At 41.6% G+C, this 24,479-nt stretch overlaps 1 protein-coding gene across 1 annotated transcript; it reads right to left on the reverse strand.

The window, feature by feature from the left end:
* Window positions 1–260: 260 nt before the first annotated feature.
* Window positions 261–23,745, reverse strand: MXD1 (MAX dimerization protein 1). Its single transcript, NM_001260858.2, is given in 6 exon segments — window positions 261–983; window positions 1,688–1,847; window positions 3,571–3,685; window positions 17,296–17,325; window positions 22,817–22,916; window positions 23,635–23,745. Coding segments are annotated over 6 exon segments (666 nt in total). The 5' UTR covers window positions 23,708–23,745; the 3' UTR covers window positions 261–795.
* Between the last annotated feature and the right edge of the window lie 734 nt (window positions 23,746–24,479).

Here is a 24,479-nt window from a genome sequence, read left to right on the forward strand (position 1 = left end):
AAAATGTTCCAGAGACAAGTAGCATTAACAAAGTTGGAGGGGAGAATGTGCCTCGAGATAGCAGAACACAACGAGGTCCCAAGAACATCGCACAAAAATAGATTGTACCGTTTTGTTTGTGAGAACAAACAATTTGGAACTTTGATGAGCTGTGCAACCCCAAAGACACACTATCAAGGTGTCCATTTTAAAGTGAGAAATACTGCTCCCATCCACACGCGGTGCGTCGGGGGAATGAGCATGCGCAGTGTGAAGGGCGTGTTTTCTAGAGGTATTCCTGACTTCCTCACTGGTGGTGAGGTCCATGGTTAAGTGCTCTTAAATGCCGCTTTCAAAGCTTACTTTGGAGTTCTGAGATCAGGATCTCAATTTCAAAAGTTTGTTTCCTTCAGTTTCCTAAGTACAAGACACACTTGGACGTTCCTCCTAGGCAAGTAACATAGTAAGCCAGAAAACTGGAAGAAAGGTCTGGGAGAGGACACGAGGAGAGCAAAGAGGGGGACTGCTGAGATGTGGACATTGCTTACTCGGTCTAAGAATTCTTGGATGCTTCAAATTGATTGGAATGTATAGTCTCTCAGAGACAAATTTTTATGGCGAGTAAAAGAGAAGCTAGTGGATGCAATCAGAAACCCACAATCCTAAGCACTTCCTTGAAAACAGTTACAAAGCTGATTTTGGTCAAGGTGGGACACTGAAGTTTACGTGCAAGGGAGTTGTGGGCAGGTCCAATACGTTACCTAATCAGAACCAACAGGGAGAACCTTCAAGGAGGCAGCCGCAGTGCCCATTCTCTTAGAGACCAAGACATGCCTTGTGACTGTCCTGCAGCTTTATTCTCTTGATGCTGGCGCTGGAATAGCCCTCGTCACTGCCGAGGCTCTGCATGCTGCCCCGCTCGTCAGAGTCGCTCACGCTGCTGCTGCTCCAGTCCAGATCACCCGTGAGATAGTCCGTGCTCTCCACGTCAACGTCGATTTCTTCTGCAGGGAGGACAAGAGAGAAGAACACTGATGGAAGCGCTCTGCAGAAAACTCAGGTGCAGTGGCTCATGCCTGTAATCCCAGCACTTTGGGAGGTTGAGGCGGGTGGATCACTTGAGGTTAGGAGTTTGAGACCAGCTGGGCCAACACAGTGAAACCCCGTTTCTACTAATACAAAAATTTGGCCGGGCGTGATGGCTCACGCCTGTAATCCCAGCACTTTGGGAGGCCAAGGTGGGTGGATTACTTGAGGTCATGAGTTTGAGACCAGCCTGGCCAACATGGTGAAACCTCATCTCTACAAAAATACAAAAATTAGCCAGGCATTGTGGTGTGTGCCTGTAATCCCAGCTGCTTGGGAGGCTGAGGCAGTGGAATCACTTGAACCCGGGAGGCAGAGGTTGCAGTGAGCCAAGATCACACCACTGCATTCCAGCCTGGGTGACAGAGCAAGATTCTGCCTCAAAACAAAACAAAACAAACTCAGGCTGAAAACCAACCCCAATCAAACCCTTCTGTGGGTTGTCACCTAACTGTTAGCAGGGAGGAGGAACCTGTCACTGCAGGTCACACTATTCGACTTCTCTACATCATACCCAATGTCTTAGTTCTTCCTACACTCTGCCTCCTGTCTGCAGCACTGAACCCCTGCTCTGGAAGTGGGAGAGGACAAGGGAGACAGGAGGAGAGTGAGAGGGGCTCACCCCTGTCGGAGTCGGAGCGCTCCGAGGAGACGGTGGAGCCAATGCTGTCCATCCGGATCCTCTCAATGCCCAGTTTCTCCAGCTGCCTCTTCAGGTGTCGCTGCTCTCGCTGAAGCTGGTCTATTTGGTGAACGGCTTTTCTGTCACAATCTTCAAGTTTCTGCAAGTCAAAGGGGTAGTTGTTGGGCCCCACAGGGAGATTTCTAAATGGTCAATGCCCCCCGCGTCTTCCTTTCTAGCAGTAGAATGCGCCAAACTTCCTCAGACGCCTTCTGGTGCCACTCGTCAAGCTTCTCCCTGAGACAGAAGTCGACTGGCCAGTGACTCCTGGCTTCGTCTGACTCTTCAGCATCGCCAGTGCTGGGGGTACTTGTCCTGTCACAGGGATTCAGGGGAGAGCTCTCACATGGTGGCAGCCTGGTAGCCCTCAGTTTTAGTATCAAAAAGACTGCAGGCAGCAGCCCCCAACCTGATCTCCCTTGTTTGCAGCGATCCCCTGAACACCTGATCTCTGAACTAGAAAACTGCACGTGACGGGAGCTTAAGAAACATGCTTCCATTTAAAACTATGTTTATTCAAGTACATGTCCCAATTACATAAGCACTTTTTTGTGTCATGCCAAATCTCAATTAACTTCTGTTTGTTAGCAGGAAATAATAGTCCCTTTTGATGTCCTGATTCTAATTTGTCCAACAGAAGAGTTTAGAAAACACATTTCCATATAATACTCATTTTTACAAATCTGCCCCCTAGCTTCTCATATTCTTCAGATAATTAAGAAGATTGTTTAATTGTAGCTGTTTTGCTTTAAATAGAGGTTTTCTCCCAGAATTGTCATGAATGTAGGCTACTAACCATAATTAAAGTAACATTTGTCCAACTATAATATGATTATACGAACATGCTAAACAGGGATTTTGGCTCTGCAGACTTTGAATCCAACTCCCCTTACCCTTTGCTATTCAGGCAGCATAGAGAGTGTCAACTCTGTGCCCAACACCCTGGGAGGTGCTGGGGCTGCGAGGTGAACACAAAGACCCAGTCCCCTGCCTCGTGGAGCATATAGTCTAAGGACTGAGACAACCCAGTGGTCACACAAACCACTGTCAAATGTCAGTTATGACAGGGCTAAGAGATACCCAGTGCCTGGACCACCTGTCACAGGAAGGAGGTCACTGAGTCGGGAAAGTCAGCGAAGGATTCTCTGAGCTAGAGAGACTTGCACTGTGATCTGAAGAATAAGTAGAAGGGAACAGCATGGACAAAGGCCCTAAAGTAAGACAATATGACAGTGCCAGGGACTGGAAGAAGAGCTGGAGAAAGGGGACTTGGGGAACAAGATGGTGCTGCAGAGGCAGGTGAGGACCAGGCAAGGCAGAGCCTGGGGCAGGCCAGGTGATAGAGCTTGTCCTGAGCCACAGAAGAATTTTAAACAAGGTCGCATGTTGATTTGCACCTTGAAAGGACTGTTCTCAGGAAGTATGGAAAGCAGACGGGAGGGACCCAGAGGGATACAAGGAGACCTCTGAGGATTTTATTGCAGTAGACAGTGGGGATGAAGATGGAAGTAGACCAGGTTGTAAAATATTTAGGCCTTGGAGATGGCCTAGATATATACGGTTAAGGAGCAGGAGCTATCAAGGACTCCTGAGTTTCGGGCTTGTACAACTGGATGGAGAGTTGGATGGACCATTTAACCTCTGGTGCATGGGAGTGAGAAACACTCAGCTAGGTTTTTAATAGGTTGCATTTGAGGTACCTGTGATTCATCCAATAGCCAGACTGGAGGAGTTCTGGGGAGAGGACTGTCCTGGAGATATAACAACAGACAAACCCTCACTGAACAGGTAAGGATAAAGCAGCATCCCAACAATACACTTACCTTTATGTGCAATTTGGCTTTTGTTAATAAACTCAACGTAGTGTGTCGACTTGATTCGGGTCCAAGTGGCACCAGCCCCTTCAGCTTCTCCAGGCACAAGCGAAGATGAGCCCGTCTATGAAAACAAGACCATGGCAGCATTTGAGATTTCACAGTGGGCCAGAAGCACCCCAGGCAGAATGAGTTCTAAAAGAGTGTGAAGTTGCCCAGCCCTTGCTATGGCAAATGCTACCAATGACCTCTTGCTGAATAAACATATTTTGAACCAGACAATTCTGGTGAAAACCAATGAGAAGCAAAATCCAAGGTTTTCAAAGCTAAGTCTGTTGATAATACAAGCGTTGGGGTAGGGAATAATATCTGCTATTATATGGTCATTCACATATGTAAATACTATATACAGCAATGATCCCTGATTCACGATGGTTCAATTTACAATTTTTTAAAATTTATAATGAGTTTATTGAAGTATTAAATGCATATTAGACTTGGGATGTTTTTTATTTATGATGGGCTTTTTGAGACATAACCCCATCATAAGTCAAGGAGCATATATATCTGTGGCGTTATTTGTTGAAGCTTTATTTGTAATAGCAAAGATTGAAACAACCCAAATGACCAGCCAGGAGGGAACTGTTAAATAAATTATGCTACATCCACACCATGGAGTACTATGTAGCTATCAAAAAGAATGAGAATGTGCTTTATGTCCTATTAGGAAAGATTTTCCAGATATATTGTGAAGTGGAGAAAAGCAAGATTCCAAACTGTAAGTATACCATACTGTCTTAAAGGCGGAGGAAAACAAGAATCTATATTCATGTTTTCTTGTATGTAGACAAACTCTGGAACGACACATAAGAAACTGGCTAGGCAGGGAGAAGGCAAGGAACAGTCAGACAGAGATAAGGAAGGAAGCGAGGGGGGTTTTTACTGAGTCATTTTTTATACTTTTTGTTCTTGGAGTATGTCAGACCGATGCAACGGCACGGAGTGGGAGAGGGAAAAGAGCTAGATGAAGAAGCAGACATGGCAACTGACTGAAGAGAGAGCACAAGAGTTGCTCCAATTTAGAAATTTACATTTCCTTGAAATAGTTTGTGCTTTATTCTAGAACCTGGAAGATTCTGTGAATGTAAGAAACAGCTGAGATTTGGGGTTTTTGCTTAAGCTTACCACCTCCTTAAAGCCTTCCCAAGCCATCCTAGCTCACAGTGATTCCTCTATTTTCTCAGCACCACTTGTTTATACTATTCACTGGGAAGTTCACTGTACTGCCTGAATTGTTTTGTAATTGTTACTTAACGATTCACTGCAGTCTCCTTAGAAAGTCAGGACTGCAGCTTAATCATTGCTGTGCTGCCACAGTGCCTCAAACACATACGTGCTTAATAAGTGTTTGCTGAATGGATTATGTCATCTATTCAACCAGACTTTAAGCTTCTAGAGGACAGAGTCCATCTCTACTGCATCTTTGCACCTTCAGCAGTGCTCAGAGTCTTCAGGTTTTAGATAACATTCATTGCCCACACACAACCTACTTGGAGCAGAGCTTCCTGGAGTCTAGGAGGCTGCCCTCCAGCTGAATTGGGAAACAATGCAATGCCTTATAGGTTTGCCGTTTTTCCTCTTAAGAATTGTACTGGTATAGCAAAAGTTGAAATGTAGACCAAAAAAAGGAAATGGCTTCAGAAAGCTATAGGACAGGTGAATATGCATGATATTAATGTAAGAAGTCAATTCACACTCTCTAGGGAGACTTCAGGATGTTCCCCCAAGGCAGGTCTAGTAAGCGAGGCATCAGACTTCCTTCCTTCTGAGCCTCCTGCCTCCTCTAGGTCATGAGGAAGTAGCCTGAACTCTCCAAGGGCACTCTAAGGTTTGGCAAGCTTGGGGAGTACAGCATTCCTTTCTGAGCTAGGAAGAGGTAATGGGACACGGGTTTTACTATTTTGTAAGTCTTTCACTTGTTCTGAAAACCTGTCCATGTGGCAGAGTCATAGCAAAGACTCACCTTACAGGTTTGCTCCTCCCACTACTGCAACGAGTGGGGACGGGGAGGGGAAGGGAAGAAAACTTGTATGTAAAACATACTTGTTAATCTTGGATAATATTCTTCAACAAGAGCCATGAAAATAGATGTTATTAGAAACACTATGAGAAAGTATAATTTATACATTTATAAATTTGTCTTATTTCTTGTCATAAAACTTATAGACTAATTTTCTTTTTCTTTTTCTATTTTTGAGACGGAGTTCTCGCTATTGTTGCCCAGGCTGGAGTACAGTGGCGTGATCTCAGCTCACGGCAACCTCTGCCTCCCAGGCTCAACAGATTCTCCTGCCTCAGCCTCCTGAGTAGCTGGGATTACAGGTGCCGGCCACCACGTCCGGCTAATTTTTGTATTTTTAGTAGAGATGGGGTTTCACCATGTTGGCCAGGCTGGTGTTGAACTCCTGGCCTCAAGCGATCCACCTGCCTCAGCCTCCCAAAGTGCTGGGATTACAGGTGTGAGCTAATTTTCGAATTAGAAGAAAAAGTTCAAAAATTAAAATTATATTTGGATATTTTTCAGTCAGCTTGTTATTTGCAAAGACTGCATGATTCAGTCTGCATGATTGTCATATTAGTACTTTTATGATGTTGGTTTATATGCAGATATGAGTGTGTGAATTTTTTTAGGAAGTTTGTCCACTGATAAAAATATAATAAAGTCATCTTTTGAAGCATTGTCATTTCTAGCCTTATAGGAGTCTTGCCCAGAAAGTGCAATTTTCACTACCTAAATGTGGGTTTCCAAAGAACACTCCTAGTTGTGAAACTAGAAATAAGCCATTTGACTAATTCCAGCTGAGGCTCATACTTGTTCATTCAGTGTTTTCTGGCCTAGTTCTACAAAAATAGGACCAGAATTCTTTCTGGATTTTTGCAGAGACCCAAAGCCAACTCTGTCTTTGGCAGGGTCTGCCTTGGCCTTCTCTGGCACCTCACAGCTGCAGCCTGATGGCTGCCCCCTGCCCACATGCCACTGCCTGCAGCCATCCCCACACTGGTGCCCGGGCCAACCACAGGAGAGCAATGAAATATATTAAGTAGACTCAGTTCCATCATATAGTAGTGAAATCCAATCTCTCAACCAAAAAAAGCAAACAGACCCCTCTGTTATGTACAGCTCCTACACCAAGGCTCTCCAACCCTGACACACACACAGACACATAAACAGACACACATACACACACACAAACTCCTGGGATCTAGAATCCCTCTGCCAGCCCTGAGTACCCACGGAGCTCCCAGATCCAAAACAAGCAGAACCACCACCCATCTCAGCATTGTCTTCTCAGTTCTGACTACTTCCCTGCCCTGCTGTCCCATTTTAAACCAGGTCAAACTCCCGTTTGGGGAACTAGCAGGGGTTTTGCCATATATCCTCAACAGGAAGCCACCTGACACCTCAATCTGACCCCTGCAGTTGGCTCTCTTCCCATCACATCTTCTTCAGACAGTCTTCGCTCTGTTGCCAAGAGCTACCTCCCAGCTTCCTGGCTGCCTCTTCCTTTAGCACTGATCCACACTGCTTTGTACTTAGGTCATGAACTTTAACAAACTTCACCTTCTGACTCTTCAGAAATATAACTTTAATTATTCTGAATAGGCTGATATACCTTTGGTCTACAGCGGCATAAAGAAACCAATCTTTGAACTATAATAAGTCATGCTCCCAAGCAAGTATGGCCTATAACTAGTAATAACGAATTTAGGTACAACTATAGATTCTCTTCAGTAAGTTTTAAGTATCCCAAATTTTATTGATTTTTATTTTAAATTTTTAGAAAATATTCTGACTCTTTCAGTCACTATGCAACCAAACATTAATGTAGTGATTAAGAGTAAATGCCTGGAGAAATGTGGTACATATACATAATGGAGCAATATTCAGCCATAAAAAGAATGGGATCCTGTCATTTGCAACAACATGGCTGGAATTGGAGATCATTAGGTTAAGTGAAATAAGCCAGGCACAGAAAGACAAACATTGCTTATTCTCACTTATTTGTTGGATGTAAAAATCAAAGCAATTGAACTCACAGACATAGAGAGTAGGAGGGTTACCAGAGGCTGGGAAAGGTGGTGGGGGTGGGGAGGAGATGGGGATGGTTAATGGGTTTAAAAAAAAATAGCTTGAAAGAATGAATAACACCTAGTATTTGATAGCACAACAGGGTAACTATAGTCAAAATAATTTAATTGTATATTTTTAAATAACTGGAAGAGTAGAACTGGATGGTTTGTAACACAAAGGATAAATGCTTGAGGGGATGAACACCACATTTTACGTGATGTGGTTATTATGCATTGCATGCCTGTATCAAACACCTCATGCACCCCATAAATATACACACCTACCACATGGCCACAAAAATTAAAAATTAGTATTAAAAAAACAGTAAATGTTTGAGATCCTGGCTCTGCCACTTACTCCCTGTGTGACCTTGAGCAAATTACTTAACTCTGTGTAGCCTCAGTTTCCTTATTAGTAGAAAGAGGGTGACAAGTGCCTCCCTGGGAGGGCTGCCATGGGTACTGACTGAGACAAGGTATGGAAGCCCCTGGGTCAGGGTCTGACAGGGAGTACTCTGTATGTGGTAGCAGTTATCCTTTCAATCCTAGCTTCCTCTGTAGAAGGAGATTTACTGTGAGCAAACACAGATAATAATGGCCCTATAATATTCCTTTTACAATCAATAGGAACTAAAAAATGTCTCACTAGGCAGACAGAGGCTAACTGGCAAAATCCATTTTTCTGAATGCTTCCTTAAAGAAAATGGACATCTTTTGTCATTAAAATAATTAATGGAAAATCTAATCCATTTTCTGTGGAAACACAGAAAATGCTTATGCTAAAGGTACTATTTCTTTACATTTACAAAATTAGCAAGGGTTTTATAAAGCCAATGAATGCAAAATAAAAGATTCCTTTATTTCCTATTCACATCATGGAGAGGCAGGGGTAGAAAGGATTCCACGGTTGGGAGAGAGGCAGCTGCCTCACTTCTGCTTGCTGCAGGAGCAAGCATTCTGAAGAGCCTGGGCCTGCCTCCTTGACCTCTACTGCAAGGGCCAAAGGAAAATAAAAATAGAGGCAAATACTTATTGACTTGCGAAGCCCAAGCACACAGATCTTAAAATATCTCACGTGCAATAGCAAGAAGAAAGTATAACATACTGGGGAGCAAATTTAAAACAGATTGGGAAGGATCTATGGGAAGAAAACTGTAAAACTTTCTGTCGAAAGACAAAGAATATTTGAGTAAATGAAAAAAATAGCAGATTCCTGGATATGAACCCTCCAAACAAAAAATGTCAATGTTCCTCAAGTTTGTTTACAAATTTAACACAATTCCAAGAAAAAAACTCCCAACAGTGTTCTTTTTAATGCTGGGACTACACTTCATCTAGAAGAATAGATGTGTGAGACACTGCCAAAATTTTTGAAAAAGAAGAATAATGAGGAGGAATGTGCTGTACCAGATATTAAATTGTATTATAAAGCTTCAATAATTAAAAACAGTGTAGTACTAATACAGGAATAGGCAGACAAATCAAGTGAACAGGATAGAAATCCCCAGAAACAGACCTAAGAATAGATAGGAATTTAGCACATAAAGGAGATAATGCCACAAATCCTTGGGGAAAGAATGGATTACTCAGAAAATGGCAAGAGAGTGAGGAGGTTAACATCAAAATAAATTCCAAACAGATTAAAGATTTAAATATAAAATATATTCAGATACCACATATTTCTGTTGTTAGTCTTCCTTAACTCTTGCCAGCCATGAATTACGGAAAGTAAACATCCAAGTGAAGGAAGTTATTAATGAAGAAAGTGCCGAGCTGTTTGAGGCACCAGCTCCTACCAGAGCTTTGGCACTGATAGAAGGCACCTGGGCTAACCTGCGTGTCTCAGACAATTCTGACGGTAGCTCTTCACAGACCATGCTTCCTTGATTCTATCTATGAATCTCTCTCAGGCTAGTAGATCTGCAAATTGGGGAATAGATTTAACAGAGTAGGATTATTAGGCAGATGGTGCTATCTGTAGATAGTGTCTCCTGCACTTAATATACTATCCTTAAAGTTCTTTCTGACTTGGATGTAATCAAGACCAGAAGTTACCAAATGAGGGGTATGTGGGTATGTGTGTGTGTGTTTGAGGGAAGCACTGTTATCTGTGATTACTTCTCTTCATTGAAAGTGTAACAGGCTGGGCCGGGCGCAGTGGCTCATGCCTGTAATCCCATCACTTTGGGAGGCCGAGGTGGGTGGATCACTTGAGGCCAGGGGTTCGAGACCAGCCTGGGTAACATGGCAAAACCCCATTTCTACTAACAATACAAAAATTAGCCAGGTGTGGTGGTGCACATCTGTAATCCCAGCTACTTAGGACGTTGAGGTACAAGAATCGTTTGAACCTGGGAGGCAGAGGTTGCAGTGAGCTGAGATTGTGCTACTGCACTCCAGCCTGGCGACAGAGCAAGACTCTGTCTCAAAAAAAGAAAAAAAAAAACTATTATGTTATGTTCTGCTGCTTTCTTAGGTCACAGGCTATATTTTCTTTTTTTTTTTCTGCATTGTCAACCAGGCTGGAGTGTACTGGTGCCATCACAGTTCACTGTAGCCTCAACTTCATAGACTCAAGCAATCCTCCCATCTCAGCCTCCTGAGTAGCTGGGACTACAGGTGCACGCCACCACACCCAGCTAATTAATTAATTTATTTATTTTGGTACAGATGGGTCTCACTATGTCGCCCAGGCTGGTCCTGAATTCCTGGGCTCAACTGATCCTCCCACCTTGGCCTCCTAAAGTGCTGGGATTACAGGTGTGAGCCAGTGCCCCCAGCTAGTCTTGGGATACAATATTGAGTAAGATCAAGTCCCTACCTTTGAGGTAATTAAAATTTAGTTGGAGTGCTCAAACATGTAGATGAATTATTGCAGAATGATTTGTAGGAGCTACATTCAAACCCTGACAGATATCAGCTCCCACCTAAAGTTATAGAATGGGCTCCCCTTTGTTCTTACCAAACACGTTCTTTCTTTTTCCTCACCCTCAAACATCCCATCTGACTTAACTTATTTCCAAGTTTTCATAGCCTATCATAACTTTCTTTTCCTTTCCAAATAGATCACCCTAAACAGGGTAGCCTATTTTGAGGTTTCACCATTTTATCACCTATCTCAGTGGGTGCACAGACTTACCCAATTAAATAGCATCTTAAATCCTATAAGATAATTGGAGGTTGAACAAAAATAATTTTAGATATGGGTATGTATGAGCTGTATAATAAGGAAAAGAAGGTATTTAGTATAAAGTAAGAAGGAGCAAGTCTTATTAATGGGACTCGTAAAATTAATCCCTTAAAGTGTCAAGGGTCACAAGAGATTCTGCATTGAGAACAAAGCTCTACTAGGTGAAGATGACAAGTCATGCTTTGAAAAGGGAAAAAATACTTTCCTTCTTTCTCTAAAATGATCCCTTTATAAACAATTGCCAAGTGCATCATTATTACCAACTTAATTGGAACCCTAAAAGGTTTTGAAGATTTCTCACAGTTGTGCTGATAAATCTTTGTAGAAAATACAAAGATATTAATATATTCAGTGAATAATACATAAATAGCAGTTCACAGTGGCTACATTTTGGAGAGATAAGATCACTTCTTTATTAAAGTATAAAATACATAAGTACACCTCATTAATACTTCCTTTTTAGAGCCTAATTTTCAAATGCAACATATATATTATAATCATACTTGTTGGCTCTATCCCACTGTTTGACTATTAATGCCTATGACAAAAAGTCAGGGAGTAGCCCCAGAGTTCCAGGTAGGAGACTAGAAATTGGTCAAATGACCAGCGTGTGTCTCTCCTCTAAGTCTTGCCAAAGGCAGGTGTCATCTACTCAAGGGTTATAGTATAAGAAAGATGATTCTTGTGGTACAAATGTGAGTTCTTCTCCAGACCATCAATATAGACTGGATTTATACACTGATCCCTGTGTCTCTCCTTCGTAATAACCTTACCCCATGTTGCAACAAACATGGACTTGTTACAACATCCCAGAGTGAAATCTGAATGTGGTCAAGAAAGTTCAGAAACAATAAGAGTGATGCAACACATACCACAACTCAGGCCCAGTGCAAAAGTCAGGCCCCAGCCCTTCTGATATAAGGGACTTGGTCATTCGAAAAATCAAAATCCAAAAGGAACAATTACAGGGACCTGTAATCAATTAGAATATTCTTCCAGAAGAGACCTGACTGAATTAGTTTCTCATGCCAGACCAGATGCCACTGAAATACTGTTTGATCAAATGGAAATAACAGCTTAGACTGGGCTGCGGAGTCTTCCCCATGGAGCCACACAGAAATCTTCTGTCACAGGATCAGAAGACTCTGGCAGAGGTAGTAGCTCCAGACCAGGCACCTAATTCCAGCAAGAGCTGCATATGCACCATTCCAGAAAAATAGATGTCTACTATTAAAGGAAATGCCAGAGCCATCTTTTGAAAAAAGAGTCTATTCTACCACCTGGCTCCTGACCTATTGGCTGTAGCTTACATGTGTTCGCTCAGTCTCCATTTGCTGAGGGGCTCATTGAAAGGCTTTATTTTAAAGTGGAGGAATTCTCAGTTAAGAGAAAGATATAGCAGAATTATCATCAATAAAGGGTATATAACAACAAAATATTCAAATATTTTTATATTCCAACAATAATCAATTAGTTAACTAAAATGGGAAACCAATAGCAATCTAAAAATATACAAATCCAGGAATACCTTTTACAGGACATGTATAAGACCTGTGTGGAAAACTTTGCTACAAAACTTTGCTTAGAGACAGGTCTGAATAAAGAGAGATCTCAATAAAGACACACACCAAATCCTGGATGAAAAGATCTAATATATAAGCATGAACTTTTCAAGGTTAACTTATATTGGAATTATGCAATGTTAATTTTTAAACTCCCAAAAGAATTTAGGGGTTGGGGAATTCATAAAGTTTTTTCAGGAAAAATAAACTGGTGAAAATAGATAAGAGCATGGAAAAATAAAAAAAGGAGAATGCAAGGGTATGTATTGGCATAGAAAGAAGAGATGGATCAATGGACTGGAAGAATAAGTCTAGAAGGAGACCTAGCCATAAACAAAAATTAAGTATACACCAAAGGCAGCAACTTGAATCAGTGAGGGAAGACTGATTCTGTAAAGCTAAATGACAAACTGGACAGTTATGTGATAGAAAAAGTGTCAATATCTTTCATATATGTCCTTTAAATTACTGAAACTTTTCAAAATAAAGATAAATTCTTCAGTAGAAAATTGGGCAAATGCTATTGAATAGACAATTTGCACAAAGAGACGCACAGAGTCAAAAACATCAACACTGCTCAACTATGCTAGTAGTACAAGAAATGCAAATTAAAACAAGTTGCCTGTGTGGGTGTTTTTTATTTTTTACTTATCAAACTCATAAAGGTTTTAAGTTATAACATCAACTTGTGAAGTGTAGGGAAAATACTGCCTATAACCTGCCTGGTGGACAATCCAGCAATCCTAAAAACGTGCTCACCACCAATTCCACAGCTATAAATTTATCCAAAGGAAATAATTATGACGTTGGACAGAGATTTTTCTACAGGTGGTTTAAGAAAGCATTGTTTAGGTTCTGGGAAGAATCCAAACTAGGGGACTGATTACACGAGGTTTAACGTATTCATATAATATAATACTGGGCATTAAGTAATGTTGGAAAAGGACATTTAATGACACTGGTAAATGTTTATAACTGGAAAAGATGCTACAAATTATTACTATATGATCCCATGTTGGTTAAAAAAAACTGTACACAAAAGTCTAGATGGATATAGAACAAATGTTAGCAGGTGTTACCTCTGAGAGGCCTATTACAGGTGATTTTACATTCTTTGTGCTTTTCTGAATTTTCTAACTTTCCACACAAAACTATATTTTCAGTTCTTTTCCAAAACAATTGGAAAGATATACTTCCAAGTTCCATTGGTTTTCTCTGAGTGCCAGAACCATGGATGATTTAAATTTTTAGTATTGTTTTCTATATTTCTCAAAATTTTCTGCAAGATTAGTTTAAAAAAAGAAAAACCACACACACACCGCCCGCCACCCCCACACCCCTGAGGGTGTTTTCTTAGGAGCTCAGACCCAGAAAATTAGTTAAAATGCAGAGAAACACAGGCCATGTGCTGACTGACAAACCCCCTGTAGAGTGATATTAATCTGAGCTCCTCCACAGCAGTGCGTAGCCTTTACTGGACTCTGTAGTCCCAGCACCTACTACATGGCATCTTAGGTGCTCAACACCTATTCTGTTGAGTAGAGAATACTACCACCACCATTCTAGAAGTCTTTTCATTTATTGTCCCACCAATGCGAAGATACTTCAAAGTGTTGGTGTTGGGTATAATATCCTTACAGTTGAGTCCTGATAACATAGAGTAACACTAATTATTTAGGATCTCTAAAGTGCTACAGAAAAGGTTTCCATTCAAGAAAACTAACCCAAGTATAATCAGCTCTGCAATATCAAAAGGGAAAATCCCATTGTTAGAAGTTCTTTTCCTAAGTTGCCTTTTCTTCTTCCTTTTTTTTTTTTTTTTTTTTTGAGACCCATGGCAATCTTTTTACACTTGATTATAGCCAAAAGGCCGAGAAGCAATGAAAGCCATGATAATCTTTTTATGCAATGTTATCAGGTAAAAAATGGCTAAAGTGTATTAGCATTTACCAGAGTGGTATTCTTTTATAGAACTCAGCTACTAAAACCAGGAAGAGTACAAAAACAGCTGTTCAACTGACCTCCAAACCCTGAAGTTCGTAAACATCCACACTAATAAGAGAGGGGAGCCCAGCAGCTTTAACCTCCCCTGAACTGCAGCAACCAATGCTTGCTTAAATTAAGTAAACTGAGTCCTGATTTTCCTTCTCTTCTGTTCACATGCTCTAGACTAGAAAGACTATCAAGACCTTAAAAGACCAAATTCCAAAAAAGAAAAGAAGGAAACTAGATAACTAACCCTTCAACAAGCAAAATTGACTGGTCATATGGAAGCAAGCTCAATTATAGGCAGCTTGCCTAGTGGTGACTTCACGTCCACTCTTCTAGACTTTTTACCTCCAGCTTCTTGTGCACACCTCAATCTTAGCACTTAGTATATTAACTGAAACTGTCTCTGCATCTTTACCATTGGACAAACTGCACATTTATCTTGGATGAGGACCTTGCTGATTTAATACCCTACTAGGAACGCATTTAATACCCAGTAACACGCACAAGTTCTGGGGCCACCATAGACAAAAAATAAACATCCCTGAGGTGCTAAAATAAATAATACAATTGACATTCTGTGGCATTCCTGCAGAGGCAAAAGTCACAAAGTTTTAGTAAGTCTTTATGTGAAGGGATCAAATTTTAATAATAATAATAATAAATACCAAAGTAAAGTATTAGAGGGGTGAAGAACTAGAAGACTTTTTAGTAGAAACAGTCCCGGTTTACCCACATCACTGCAAAGGCAGGAAGAAGGGAGAGAATCTGAAGAGAAAATCTAAAGATGAGAAAGAGAAGCCACACTGACTACCTTTCCACTTTAAGAGATACTTTTGTGTTTCTAGTTCATGATATGTAAATAGCTAAAGCATAAAGGAAGCTTCAACTTAAAACATGGTCAGTCACGATCATAGAACAATTAAAAGGGAAGACGAAGGGATGAGCAGAAGCATATGTGCAGTGAGGCACACTCACCATCTCACACACACACACACACACACACACACACACACACACGAAATTCCATAGTGGAGTAAAGCTAACCGCCCTCTTCTAGAATTCTACCTGCCTGGGAAGGGTTTGGTCTGCCCTTTCACTGATGAAACATAAATATAATTCAGATCCTGACTTTCAGAGTCAGGCTCCTTTTTCAAAGAGGGTTGGCAGGAAATAACCACGTCTTTACAGAGCCATCATTACACATCCTTTTCTTGTTCATGCAGGGCACTGAGAAAGCACTCAATTTGGATGGGTAGCCCGCATTTCAAATTGATGGGAGCCCAGAGACCAGAATGAGGCTAGTTCAATGGTTCTCCGCCATGGCTGCACATGAGAATCACCTGAGGAGCTTTTGAAACATATGAGTGCAGAGCCTCAACCCAAACCAGTTAAATCAGAATTGCTAAAGGTAAGGTCTGGGCATTATTTTGTTTGTCTGTTTGTTGGCTTTTAAAAGCTCCACAGAAAGTTATCATTAATTTTTTTTCAGTATGGTAAAACCAAGTGTTTTTTCTTTGTTGTTGTTGTTTTGGGTATTTTGTGGCTTTTTTTTGGTGTTTACTAGAGATATACAAGAAAATTTGCTTTAAAATACTCCATGGGGAGAGGTGGTTTTGCTTATAGAAGACTGGCAAAATGCTGATAATTACTGAAGCTGGGTAATGGATACATAGGAGTTGATTAGTCACTCTACTTTTGTAGATTTGAAATTTTTTTTTTCTTTTTCTTTTTCTTTTTTTTTTTAAGACAGAGTCTCACTCTGTTGCCCAGGCTGGAGTGCAGTGGTGGGATCTTAGCTCACTGCAACCTCCGCCTCTAGGGTTCAAGTGATTCTCCTGTCTCAGCCTCCCTAGTAGCTGGGATTACAGGCACGTGCCACCACACCTGGCTAATTTTTGTATTATCAGTTGACACAGGGTTTTGCCATGTTGGGCAGGCTAGTCTCAAACTCCTGACCTCAGGTGATCCAGCCACTTTGGCCTCCCAAAGTGCTGGGATAACAGGTGTGAACCACTGTACCTGGCCAGATTTGAAATTTTCTATAATAAAAAGTTATTTTATAGAATCAGCAGAAATAAAACTTTGTTCTCTACTCTCACCAGAAAAATCTACAAGTCTATGTGTATAATGTGTTTAATATAAAAATATGTTTAAAAATACACAGAAAGCATTGCAAGTGATTCTAATGTGCAACCAGAGTTGAGAACCACTCAGCGGCCTCAATGAAGGAGGGGCAACTGGATTTGGAAAATAAAGATTTAAGTAAGCAGCAAGAAGCAATCCAGGTGAGAGAGATTCCACTCAGGCTGTGGCAAGATGGAGCCCAGTGAGGGTGGTAGGCCTCCTCTAGTTAGGCACCATCTCCAATTTTTGCTATGCATACATTTGCCTGAATTTTGAGACTCTTCATTCACAAGTAAACTGCAAATACTCATACATACACATGTTAATACACATGTGTTAATATTACACACATATATTATGTTTGTGTATATATATCTATGTATACATATTTTAGATAACATTGCCAATTATATTCAGTAGCATGTAATTTTTAAAAAACACTATTTGTGGAAATATTGCCTCTTACTAAAATGCTTTGGTCTGTGGAATAGTCATCCAAAGGCTTTCTTCAGGAGTGGGCTGGTGGGGGTGAGGGTTAGGGGTGTAGTCTTTTAACTGGCAAGCTCTATATCTACCTAAGTAATTTATGAGCAATGCTGCTTAGAGGGCCCTGGGTGAATTCTGAAATCAGGTGTTACTAGTGGGAAGAGTCAAAAAGAGCAACCAAGTTTGAACTTAATGAACAGAGAATGCAACAAAGCTCCCCGCATTCCACCTCCCAAATCCCCAACTCACCTATTCTTCTCCATTTCATTGTGAGTTGATCTGAAAGAGGGAACAATAAAAGAAGAATAAGATATTTTTGTCTTAAAGAACTACTTCAACACCAACACAATTCTTTTAACTTCCTTCTCTCCGAAGTTGATAGGAGAGATGTAGAAAGGGAGAAAAATTCACTGGGCTCTACTAAAAAAATTAGTCCATTTGAAGAGTTAGATAAATGTAAATACCTAAAATAGAGTTCAAGGTAAAGAGACAAACCAAGAAGCATGCCTTCTCTAGTGGAAAAATAATCCCTTTTAAGACAAGGAAGAAAAGGGGTCTATTTATGCAAAAACAGCTGCACAAAGCAATGGGAATTTGCATTACATAATATGACAAAGCCTTCTTTAGGCTAAGGGTAGAACAATGGAGGTAGCATCCCTACCCCACCCCTGCAGTTTTCCCTAGGGGTAGCATACACCAAAACTTTGTGTAAAGTTGCTTGACTATGCTGTTTTAAATAGTAAAATAACCCTCTTCCCCAATCTTCTGACTCCCTGAAGTAACTATCATGTACAAGATGCTACTGTTAAATAGCAACCAAATGATTTTAGGAAGGGGTTTCCAAAGCTCAGCTCAACATAAAGATGACAGGTTGGTTAAAGCAGAAGTTAGTGAAATGTGAAGTCCAGCTTTGCCACTGATATGCTGTGGAATAAATAAAATTCTTTACCATCCTGTCACTGGTTAACCTGTCTATAAGATGAGAATAAAAATAATTATCAATTATTTACTGAACAAGTATAGGCCAATGAGGTAGCAACTGTAAAACTGATTAGAGAGCCTCGGATGAAAGGTGTGATAGATATGAAACCATATGATTAGTGTATTTATGGCTGACCTTAAAGACAAGGTCTGGCCTAAGACTTTATGGACAAGTTACCACAAAGTTATAACAAGTCAATGTGGCCCTTTTAGTGTCCTCCTCACACAACTCCTTCCTAACCAGTTATAAATCTGGAAGAAGCTACCAGCATTATAAAGGAGCTGAATCTTGACCTTTCTTATGAAAATTCTCTGGAGTTTAACCAGCTCAGGAGTTTACTCCCTGGTTCAGCTCATGAATTCTGTTGGGCCATCAATAATCAGCACCTTACTGGGCTTAGGAGATATATTCTCACAGCTATCATGGAGGAATACCACCTCAAGAGTGCTCAGCCACTTATTTACATCAGGGGCACCACCACCAAGTTCACTCGTCAGAGAATGGGGGTAAGGACAGCAAATGTGGGGGGATAGTGGAGGAAATGAGGAGGTTGTCTTGAAATGAGAAATTTCCAACCTAGCATTAAACTTCTCTTCCACAAGGACCTTGGGAATCAATTTTTATTCACAAAGAAAAAATAAATGAGAAAATGACAGTATTTTAAGTTTAGAATATTTGTTTTCTAGGTAAACAACACATGGACCTCATGTATTCAAACCAATCCAAAATTGGTTAACTTAAAAGTTTTAGGCTGGGCGTGGTAACTCATGCCTGTAATCCCAACACTTTGGGAGGCCGAGGCGGGCGGATCACAAGGTCAGGAAATTGAGACCATTCTGGCCAACTGGTGAAACCCTATCTCTACTAAAAATATAAAAATTAGCTGGGCGTGGTGGTGGGCGCCTGTAATCCCAGCTACTCGCTTGAACGAGGGAGTCGGAGGTTGCAGTGAGCTGAGATCGTGCCACTGCAATCCAGCCTAGCGACAGAGGGAGACTCCGTCTCAAAAACAACACAAAACAAAACTTTAAAATTGTCAGACATGGTGGCTCAGACCTGTAATCTCAGCACTTTGGGAGGCTGAGGCAGGAGAACTGCTTGAGCTCAGGAGTTGGAGACCAGTGTGGGCAACACAGCAAGAGCCCATCTCAATTAAAAAGAAATAAAAGCTTTACATTGATTCACTTGGTTATCCCTCAGCATTCTCCAGTCACATTGTTCTGAAGGTTTATTGCCTTCAGTGGCCAACAGGATACTATAGTTAACAAGTATCTGGCATATACGGCAAACCTTTGGCTCTAAAGCACGTGGCATTTTAACTTTAACCAGGACTAGTAAATTCAAAGTCTGACAGATTTTTTTTAAAAGATGAAAGTAGATGGGCACGGTGGCTCACGCCTATAATCCCAGCACTGTGGGAGGCTGAGGTAGGTGGACAACTTAGGTCAGGAGTTCGAGACCAGCCTGGCCAACATGGCGAAACCCCTTCCTTACTAAAAATACAAAAATTAGCCAGGCATGGTCACATATGCCTGTAATCCCAGCTACTCAGGAGGCTGAGACAGGAGAATCACTTAAACCCGGGAGGTAGAAGCTGTAGTAAGCTGAGATGGTGCCACTGCATTCTAGCCTAGGCAACAGAGCAAGACTCTGTCTAAAATAAATAAATAAATAAATAAAATAAAATGGATGAAAGTATATGCCAACAGTTGGTTCAGATTACCCTCTTTCACTGTAGACAAGGACCATCCTTTGTAGGTGGAGGAGAGGAAAGTGAACAGGTTGAGAAGACAGTAGAAAATAACAGTACACAGGAAATTCTTACCAAAATATTTCTGGATTCTTTGAAAATATATAGATAAACTAATAGAGTTATATACTCATGTAAAATTTTGAATCCCCAAAATAAACTTTTAAACAAACTCCATAGGAAGCACAACTTCTTCCAAAATTTGAACAAAATTTTTAAAACTACAGATTTTCTTTGATTACTTGAGAGTGTTAAACACATGGTGCTTTTTCAAGGGGGACTTATAGCGAATGGCTAGAGCATTACTGAAGGGTATCCAGTTTACTGAAACTGAGTTATTAATAAAAAGCAGCCCTTTAAAAAATGATGAGTTCCGAGATGCCAGCCACCTCCATTGATGGGTAAACATTTACATTTTTAATTAAAGCATTATAAGAACACATTGATACCTTGTGTCAAAACTATTTTCCATGTGATTATGGAAAACAATGGATAACTCTGGAATCACTGATAAAGGTCAAATTTCACCATTTAAAAATACACTCTAATAAAAAAATAACTAAGCCAAATTATGGCGTATCTGAGATAACCAGGAAAGATCCTTGGGTTCAAAAAGACTCCTCATGTCAGGCCACTCTAGCCACTGTCTTATAAAACAACTGGGTGGCAAGTCCTGAACTTCCTCTTTCATATGAGTGCCAAAGCTTGCTTTACTCATTGAACAAAACACACTTTTAAAAAGTTCTAGATTTCAATTCTAAATAATTAGTAATTGACTTCAAAAATCAGTAGGAAAGAAACTTCCATCTTCCTACGGATAATTTCAAAAACAACTGATATTCACAATTTCATTTTCGTTTTTGTTTTAATAAGCAACTAGAGAAACGTGAATAAGATCTGCATTTTCAGTTCCCAAGAAGTTTCCTATGTGGCTAAATCTTATCTTTATTGTCTAAGGAAAAGTACCTCCCCAGACTCTACAAGCAAAAAGCACAGCATTTTCAACCTGTATGAACAAGAGTAAACTGTTATCCAAGGGTTATGTAAACCAGCAGTAATCTCTCCCTATCCTTTACCTCAGTTCAAAATTCTGACCATACATGGCTGAGGATATAAAGCTGATTCAAACCATGGGGTCAAGCTGCTTTCTCCGTTATGATTGCTTGTTCCTCAAAAAAGGAGCTATTCCAAATGGGTCATGAAGGAAATGATCACACTGAAAGAAAACTACCTGCTCCTGCCTCACACGTGTGCCTGGTGCTACCTCTAGGTTTAATCATGGTCTCTCAGAAATCCTTACACTACTGAATATATTACACTAACTCACTAACAGTCAAGTATATGGACAACTGTGATAATCCCCTGTCTCTAACCATGGAAAGCAAACCAACCCATTAACAGAAGAATTTGTAGCCCTTTTTTTTTTTTTTTTTTTTTTTTTTGGCATAGTACTGATTCTTTCTACTAGAAAGAATCCATTTCTTGGCTTAAGATTCTTAACTACTATTATTTTTCTTTCCTAATCACCTTTTGGGACCAAACCACTTCAACATCTCATTTTTTTATCCCCACTAGTGAACATCCCCTACAACCTTCCTGTGAAACTAAGGAAAAAAATAAGGTGTTAAGGTATTAAGCCTAAATAAGTAACATGGACAATTCCTCTCAAATCATTAGTGGACAATAATAAAAGCCAAAATGGACTATGTTTTTCCAGAAAAATTAACTGAAAGGCCTCAAAATTCTTTTAAACAAATTAAAAAAAATACTGTATTAAAATGCAACACAGCTGAATTGTTTTTATACCATTGCATATTACAAGTCAGTATTAACAACCTTCTTAAAGTGCCTTCATATCCATGCACAAAACTACAGGCTACCACCTTCAGGTAATGCTAAGATTAGAGGACAAGCAAAACCCACCAAGTAATTACCAGGTTGATTCTTCATGTGCCATTTTTATTCAAGGGCATGGCACAAGTAATGCTGCTCACATCCTGTGGTTCCACCAACGATACTAATGAGGTGAACCAAGTACAGAAGACGCAGCAAGAACAAGTGATTTTTAGGTTTAAGTGGGAAATTCCTGGTCTGTATTAAGCCACAGAGAATATCAAATAGATACTTGCAAGGAGTTATTCATGAGGGTGAGGGAGGGATGAGGATTCTAAACCAGTGACGAAAAAATCAATGCTTTTAATTTACTGGCAGGAAAGGTATAGTTGAAGGGATCTAATAAAACGAATTTCCTAGCCAACTACATTTTAAGGGCAAAGAAGGGAGAAAAAGGGCAGTAACATTGATGGACTATTTACATGTACCAGAAACTATGCACAGGACTTTAATATGTGATTTAACTGACCATTAACCAAATCTCCAGTGAGATTCACAGCTTTTAAGAACTATGGTATAAGACAATCTATAAGACTAACATGGAAAGGTTGTAGCATATTAATATTTCGGTATTATATATTCCTCTATCACTAAAGAGGTAGGTTTTAACCTCAATCATTCCTCTTTGCCACTACAAATAGAGGTGACAAATTAGAGTATCAAACAAACCACTGTATTTAATTTACATGTCAAGTATGAGATCCTACCACTTATGCCAAATCAGGTACTTTAATGTGTTTATAAAATCATTACAACGAAAAGTAAAAGAAATGGATAATGTCCAGCATTTTGACTTATAGAAAACTTGCCCTGATCTGCAACTTCTGAAGGGAAAATATTGTCACCATTGCTAATCTCACTTGAAGCTTTCACAGATTTTTTTGTTCCAAAAGGGAAGAAAAGCGAAATTAAATTTTGAATAAAGTTCATAAAAAATGTAAAACATTTCTATTTTTCTTTTCAGTTCCCTCAACCCAAACAGAAACAGCTTCCTACAAGGTCTTAAGTCCATGTGTACATTACTGAATCATGACGGCCACAATGTAATTTTATAGGGTTATAATCACAACAGGCAACTTACATTCAGCAGTTTGTGTCACCTACAATATAATCTAAAAGACAGAAAGAAGTATTTACCAAATTACCTGCTACTGCTGTTATTCTTTTTGGATTTGTTCCTCCGTTTTAAGGCATCTCTGTCCTTGTTATTGTATGGTAACATGGAGGCATAACCATGTTCAGCTTCTAGAAAACAGGAGGATCCAGTTAATGAATGGGCCCAGAATATTTAATACTCTCTCCTCTCTACAGTATTTCCTTTTTCCTTTATTTATCTTTAAAAGAATATTGTGGAAATAATTAAATGGAGTAAGGTGGAATTCTGAGAACAATGATTAAAAAAAAAAAAAAAACAACAACATTGTGTGAATACCCTCAGTTCGGAGCAGGTGTAAAGAGGATTCCAGCTGCTCATTGTTGAGAAAGACACAGTAGTGGCTAAGCTCACGCAGCCTGGGTTTCCCACTGGCAACGTCCAGCAGGTTGGTGCGGGTTAAGTGGAACCAGCCTCAGGCGAAGGTGCGGGGCAAGCACCGTGAGGCGCTGCTCCTCTGCCCAGGAGACTGGGGCGCTGGACCCACCTGGGGGCCGGCCGGGACCAGCCCGGGTGAGGTAAACCAGGGAGGCTATCGGAGGCGGCCCCGGCCACCCATTCGGGAGGGACTGCGGAAGGGGCGGCGTTCGGGACCCCGGCGGGCGAAAGCCCCTTCTCCACCTGATTCATTGCTCTAGGGCAGCGGCGGCCTCCCTTCGGACCGCGCGTGGGGAGAGCCGGAGGGGTTGGGAGCGCTCGCGGTCTCCCCGCCTCCAACCACCCCCGGAGCGGCTGGGCGCCCGGACCTGAGGCCGGCCCTACAGGACCCCCGGCCTCGGTTCGAGTGGACCCCTTCCCGTCCCCGTGCACCTCTCTCTCGCCGCTCCAGATAGTCGGCCGCCTCCAGCAGCATCTGGATGTTCATCCGAACCGCCGCCGCCATTCTGCACCGGGGGCCGGAGCCACGGGACCAACCCCCACTGCCCACGGGCTCGCTGCCGCCGCCGGACCGCTATGGAGCCCGCTGTGGACACCGCGGAGCAGGGCTGAGGGAGCCTCTCTGGCAACCACGCTCGACAAGAGAGGGAGGGGGGCCAGTGAGCTGGGCACCGCCGACACCGTGACAGAACCCGGAGCAGAGCAGCAGCCGCCACCGCCGCGGAGTGTTTATCCCCGACTCACCATCTCCCCGCCCCCAGCCCCTTCTCTTGACAGGCCAGCTTCGGCCGCGTTCCTCATTGGGCCCCCCAAAGAATGCCCCGCCCCCAAACTTGTGCGATTGGGAGAGGGCTTCACGGCTCCACCCCCCAAAGTCCGCTCCTCTCGCTGGTTGGTCACGCTTGACAAGGCCCGGGCTCCACCCCCTCTTTCCAATTGGTGACAGGATTCGCAACTCCGCCTCGTGCTCCTTCCTTGTTTCCCATTGGTTCTATACCAACAACCCGGGCCCCCTTTTGCTTTGTTAGTATTGGCCAAGAGCTGTAGCAGGCAAGCACCTCGCCGGTCTCCCATTGGTGAAGCCTTCGGAAACCTCCCAGCTACGATGATGTCACCTTTCTCCAGTTCAGGCGAGCCCTAAGTGGCTGATGGTCAGCGGCCTGCCTGCTCCTCACCAGGTGTGGCATTGGCTGGGAGGGCCGGTCCGGCGCTGGGCGGCGCTGATTCACCGGCAGCCGCGGAGCTCGGCTCCACCCGGTCTCGCCTCGGACCTGTTG

The sequence above is a fragment of the Macaca mulatta genome, chromosome 13 (assembly GCF_049350105.2).
Source record: "Macaca mulatta isolate MMU2019108-1 chromosome 13, T2T-MMU8v2.0, whole genome shotgun sequence".
Taxonomy (NCBI): Eukaryota; Metazoa; Chordata; class Mammalia; order Primates; family Cercopithecidae; genus Macaca; species Macaca mulatta.